General features: G+C 47.2%; 1 protein-coding gene across 1 annotated transcript in view; it reads right to left on the bottom strand.

The window, feature by feature from the left end:
• Positions 1–352: 352 nt before the first annotated feature.
• radil (Ras association and DIL domains) overlaps positions 353–6,515 on the bottom strand; it is a gene marked incomplete at its 3' end in the record, with an annotated part of 53,363 nt that continues 47,200 nt past the window's right edge. The window contains exons 18-20 of the mRNA XM_079499199.1: positions 5,280–5,425; positions 4,499–4,638; positions 353–452 (exon numbers count right to left, since the gene is read on the bottom strand). Of these exons, the coding sequence (XP_079355325.1) occupies positions 353–452; positions 4,499–4,638; positions 5,280–5,425 (386 nt within the window). The remainder of the gene's footprint in view (positions 453–4,498; positions 4,639–5,279; positions 5,426–6,515) is intronic.

The raw sequence follows: 6,515 nt of genomic DNA, 5'->3' as shown, positions 1-6,515 counted from the left end.
CTCCAAAAATAGCAGATCTACAAGCTGACAACGTGAGCTTGTAGATATTTTTGGCGAACGTTCGCACCAGAAGTGGTTAACAAAAGTTGTACGCATATTTTGATTATATCGCCAATATTGTTAATTGCAATCATTTCTGCAACAATAATCGTGTTTTTTTTCTTCATATTATCGTCCCATCCCTAGTGTGTGTGTGTGTGTGTCTGTGTGTGTGTGTGTGTGTGTGTGTGTGTGTGTGTGTGTGTGTGTGTGTGTGTGTGTGTGTGTGTGTGTGTGTGTGTGTATGTGTGTGTGCGTGCGTGTGTGCGTGTGCGTGTGTATGTGTTCTGTGGGCAGTAACACTGAGGCTGGGTCAGCAGGAAGAGGCACTGATCTTCTCGGACACCTCCAGGTCAGACTTGGCCACCAGGAAGCGCAGGCGGCCCCCTCCCAGGCGGATCAGGTCCACAGCGCTGCACACAACACACAGAGGATACACTTATATTAGTGGTTCCCAAACCTTTTCATGTCAAGGACCCCCAAAATGACACTCATTAGCCCGTGGACCCCCATTTGTAAAGATATTCCAGGGACCAGTGATTCTCAACCCGTTTAATTTCAAGGACCCCATATTAGTCTACAGACCCCAATTTAATGGTATTTTGATCTCTGGGACCCCCAATTTATATTGTTAATTTAACTCTGAGAGTGTACAAATGGAAGCAAATGGACCCATTAGGGTCCATTTGGTTCCATTTGTACACTCTCAGAGTTATAGTCCCATAAGGGTCCATTTGGTTCCAAACTATCATTTAGCTGGGGACCCCCTGGAACTCCCTCAAGGACCCCTGGGGGTCCCCGGACCCCACTTTGGGAACCACTGACTTATATGTCTCAGCCGAGACAGAGTTCAGAGCAGTGGTTCCTACACTTTTTAGCCCGCGGCCTCAAAAGAGAAACTAGCAGATCTACAATGTCGTGCCGTGTTATGAGCTTGTATATCGGCTAATTTATTAAATAGCGCTTAGCACTGATCTGGCCATCCCAGCTTAGTAAGATGTTAAAAGTAAAAATATTTAGGACGACCGTTGAGCCGATTCTACTCTATGGCTCCGAGACATGGACACTTTCAAAGAAATTAGAGAAACGGTTGGATGGCACTTACACCCGCCTTCTAATGAGAGTAAAATCTGTCTTGGAAGAGCCACCCATCGACTAATCTAATATACGGCAACCTTCCCCGTGTTTCTTCACTAGTCCGATCCAGAAGAACACAGTTTGCCGGCCACTGCTACAGAGCTGACAATGAGGTTATATCTTCCCTTCTTCTCTGGAGTCCTAAGCAGACCAGAGGTAGAAAACTGTCGTTCCCTGATGTCATCGCTAGGGACACAGGCATCAGTAAGCAGGAACTGGGGATGGCAATGAAGGACCGGGAAGTCTGGCGTAATATTGTGAAATCCACGATCTCGCCCGCGGCCGAAAAATGATGATGATGATAGTGTATACGCATAATTTCACATTATATAGATATTCCACTGTTAGGTTCTTAGCTTACATATGATTCATGATGACTATTTTTATGTATTTGATGTATTACCATGTTTTTGAGTGGTGCAACCACTCCTATAGACAGCTGTGTGTGTACCTGGATCTGCCCCTGTGTCCCTGGCTGTGTCCGAGCACAAAAATAGCATTATAGCGTTTGTTCACCACCTTTAGCGTCTGCTAAATGCCTAAATTGTAATTTCACTACTCCTTAAACGTTTGATTTTGTTGATTTTCTTTGATTTCTTCATGAAATTACTGAACAAATCATTGCATCATTTGAAAATGTTTTGAAATAATAATTAACCCATTTGGGTTATGCTTTAGCTATTGAAAAATAGCAGAATAGCAGACCTACAAGCTCATAGCGCGCCACCGAGTGGCGAGCTACGAGCTTGTAGATCTGCTATTTTTGAAAAATCGAAGAACGACTGACAGAAACATAGCTTTTTCAGAAAACTGTCAGGATGTAGAAGACATTTTTAGAATCTGATCTCAGGTCAGAATGGGTTAAAAACAAAATGTAGGAAACCGAAAATCAAGGGACCCATAAAAATGTGTCCGCGACCCACAAATGGGTCCTGGGCTGGCCCAGTGTAGATTAGAGCAGCAAAGTGTGCTCCAGGGACCCTCAGGGGGTTCCAGAAGACCTTTACAGGTCTCTAACTCTGAGAGTGTGTACACATTTGGACAGTGTATTTGTAATAATGTGTCATCATGGCATCAGGCGCAAAACTAATCTGAGCTCCATGCACAAAAGGGGCCATGTATGGGACAAGGACTGATAGATACAGAGATCTCCAAATATTGCCATATCGGTCGGATCGGTGGTGCAATGTAGACCGAGGGCCGCGTAGGTTCTAAATGTACAACGTAGAGTATGTGGTAACCTACATTTTCGTTCAATTTCAAATGGATTAGTACATTTTGCACTTTTTGATATCAGTAGGCTAAATCGGCGGTCTAGGACTCTTCAATATGGGGGCGACACTGTCTGGCCAGGGTACTGATCGGTCCAACCTATTGATTAGCTAAAAGGCCGATAGCCATGGAGACAGGATGAGGCGGTGCGGGGGGAGGGGGGCTTACCACTGACAACACCATTTTGGTTGTCGATATCTTCATCACCCAACAACACTTCCATCAGTAAACCCTGCCTCACTGCCTCTATAATGACCATATGCATATTCTTCATTGCCCCCATCATCATCATCATCATCATCATCATCATCATCATCATCATCATCATCATCATCCCCATCATCATCATCATCATCATCTCCGTTAGGGGGCTGTGTCTGTCCACAGAAAGCAATGTGAGCCGCCAACACTTCCTGGTAAAGACGTGCTGGGAGTAGTTCCTCCTTCAGCCGAGCGTCACGATTTCAGCACTCTCTGTGTCTTTTTTGAGTGGTGTAAACCACTCCTACAACTGGCTTTTGTGTGCATAAAAAAATGACCATGGTTGCTATGTTCAAAATAATTTCTGACGTAATTAAATCACACCCGGGTGAACTGGATGACCGTAGCAACCGTGGTCATTTTCTCTGCACAAAAAAAGCCAGTTGTGAAATCACATCCAGGTGTGATTTCATTACGTCAGATCAGAGCTGATCAGGCTATATAATACCTTACCTTATATAATACCTCACATCGGACAAAAACTCCAGCTGAATCAACTTCATGGTCACAAATCATCAGAAGACGAGTCTACCTAGCCAAAGATCTTTAACGTCAGACATTACGTCAGACCACAGCTGATCATGCTATATAAAACCTTACACCACTCAGTTCACACGGGTGTGATTTTTTTAATGCGGAGCGTTCTGGGCGCTTCAAGCTGAAAACCTTTAATCTTTTGGGAGAGGGGGCATGCCTCTCAATGTCTACAATGGTCCACAATCATTGAGCGGTATCGTCACGTTGTGTAGCACTGTGAACATGATATCTCTAATATGTTGGGTGGAAACCTCATGCTGTATGTCCAAAACTTTACAGGATTCATTCTGAAAAAAAAGTTAGAATGTTTTATGCTTTGCCTTGTAGTGTAATGTGCTTCACTGCCTGCCTGTTTCGTTGTTATGTTTTGTGTGGGGACTATACGGATGAAAATTAGCATCTTTGCTAAATTCGGTATATTTACGTAGCATGAATATGTAATATCCATTACTATGCACTGTCCCATCAAAATAAACAAATAAAGTCAAGAAGAATATGGACATAAGAGGTTTCTGCTCTGCAGCAACGATATCCAAAGCGATCCTCTGTTCATAAAAGGCTTGCTGTGGCCACACCCCCCATATATCCATGTCCCCTAGCTGTGGACACCCCCCCCCCCCCATATATCCATGTCCCCTAGCTGTGGACACCCCCCCCCCCCCCCCATATATCCATGTCCCCTAGCTGTGGACACACCCCCCATATATCCATGTCCTCTAGCTGGCTCTCTTACCTCTGGTAGTGGACACACCCCCCATATATCCATGTCCCCTAGCTGTGGACACACCCCCCATATATCCATGTCCCCTAGCTGTGGACACACCCCCCATACTGTATATCCATGTCCCCTAGCTGTGGACACCCCCCCATATATCCATGTCCCCTAGCTGGCTCTCTTACCTCTGGTAGTCCATATATCCATGTCCCCTAGCTGGCTCTCTTACCTCTGGTAGTCCATATATCCATGTCCCCTAGCTGGCTCTCTTACCTCTGGTAGTCCATATATCCATGTCCCCTAGCTGGCTCTCTTACCTCTGGTAGTCCATATATCCATGTCCCCTAGCTGGCTCTCTTACCTCTGGTAGTCCATATATCCATGTCCCCTAGCTGGCTCTCTTACCTCTGGTAGTCCATATATCCATGTCCCCTAGCTGGCTCTCTTACCTCTGGTAGTCCATATATCCATGTCCCCTAGCTGGCTCTCTGTGGCCACACCCCCCATATATCCATGTCCCCTAGCTGGCTCTCTTACCTCTGGTAGTCGGCTCCGATCAGGCTGGTGCCGTTGACGGCCAGGATGCGGTCTCCGATCCTCAGGCGACCGTCGGAGGCAGCCGGCCCGTCGGGAATCAGAGTCCGGATGTAGATGCCAGGAGCGTTTAGTGGGGTGTGCTGCAAGAGGCACAAACCTCAGTACGTGCGTGTCTGCGTGCGTAAGTTAGTTCAGCTGTTGAATTTGGTTTCATAATGTTAAAGTTTCTCGCTGCCCACAACAAAATGATGGAGCTCAGATCACCCACTTTTGTTTGTAAACCAGTGATGTGACAATAAAGATGAAGTCCTTGCAGTGATCAGTCAGTGGTCAGTCAACGTATCAATAAAACACCGTATCTACTAGCTGGGCACGATCTTTCAGTAACACTATGTGATAGTCAATGGAAGAAATGGATCACCAATGCCAGCCATTCAACTAACTGAACTGTTAGTTCACACACACACACACTGTGTGTGTGTGTGTGTGTGTGTGTGTGTGTGTGTGTGTGTGTGTGTGTGTGTGTGTGTGTGTGTGTGTGTGTGTGTGTGCGTGTATGTGTGTGTGTGTGCGCGTGTGTGTGCGTGTGCATGTGTGTGTGTGAATGCGTCTTGTGTGTGTGTGTGTGTGTGTGTGTGTGTGTGTGTGTGTGTGTGTGTGTGTGTGTGTGTGTGTGTGTGTGTGTGTGTGTGTGTGCGTGTGTGTGTGTTTATGTGAATGCGTCTCGTGTGTGTGTGTGTGTGTGCGTGTGCTTGTATGTGTGCGTGGTGTATCCACTCACCAGGCCGTCTATGAGTCCCATGCCCAGTCCATAAGGTCCCTTGTCCAGCTCCACTACAAACACCACACATAAGTCATCAGGGAGGGGAGGGGCGCCAGGGGAGGGGACAGGGAAAGGAAAGTCACACCCACCACCACTGACACACCCTGCAGAGGAACACACACACACACACACACCAACACACAAACACACAAACACAGGGTCTCGCTATAGGGTTGGACAAATGCATAACATCTGCAGGATGTCGCCGTATACCCTAACAAGGTACTGTAGGGTAAGTGATCTTCTTTGGTGAGAGTGTTTGTTTAGTCACAGGGGTCTCCCTGTCTCTACAGTGTGTGTTTAGTCACAGGAGTCTCCCTGTTTCTACAGTGTGTGTTTAGTCACAGGGGTCTCCCTGTTTCTACAGTGTGTTTAGTCACAGGGGTCTCCCTGTCTCTCCAGTGTGTGTTTAGTCACAGGGGTCTCCCTGTCTCTCCAGTGTGTGTTTAGTCACAGGGGTCTCCCTGTCTCTCCAGTGTGTGTTTAGTCACAGGGGTCTCCCTGTCTCTCCAGTGTGTGTTTAGTCACAGGGGTCTCCCTGTCTCTACAGTGTGTGTTTAGTCACAGGGGTCTCCCTGTCTCTCCAGTGTGTTTAGTCACAGGGGTCTCCCTGTCTCTACAGTGTGTTTAGTCACAGGGGTCTCCCTGTCTCTCCAGTGTGTGTTTAGTCACAGGGGTCTCCCTGTCTCTACAGTGTGTGTTTAGTCACAGGGGTCTCCCTGTCTCTACAGTGTGTGTTTAGTCACAGGGGTCTCCCTGTCTCTACAGTGTGTGTTTAGTCACAGGGGTCTCCCTGTCTCTCCAGTGTGTGTTTAGTCACAGGGGTCTCCCTGTCTCTCCAGTGTGTGTTTAGTCACAGGGGTCTCCCTGTCTCTCCAGTGTGTTTAGTCACAGGGGTCTCCCTGTCTCTACAGTGTGTGTTTAGTCACAGGGGTCTCCCTGTCTCTACAGTGTGTGTTTAGTCACAGGGGTCTCCCTGTCTCTCCAGTGTGTGTTTAGTCACAGGGGTCTCCCTGTCTCTCCAGTGTGTGTTTAGTCACAGGGGTCTCCCTGTCTCTCCAGTGTGTTTAGTCACAGGGGTCTCCCTGTCTCTCCAGTGTGTGTTTAGTCACAGGGGTCTCCCTGTTTCTACAGTGTGTGTTTAGTCACAGGGGTCTCCCTGTCTCTACAGTGTGTTTAGTCACAGGGGTCTCC

Source organism: Electrona antarctica, assembly GCF_951216825.1.
Source record: "Electrona antarctica genome assembly, chromosome: 4".
In the NCBI taxonomy this organism is placed as follows: domain Eukaryota; kingdom Metazoa; phylum Chordata; class Actinopteri; order Myctophiformes; family Myctophidae; genus Electrona; species Electrona antarctica.
The sequence above is the reverse complement of the archived record's forward strand: the minus strand, read 5'-3'. Positions and strand labels throughout refer to the sequence as shown.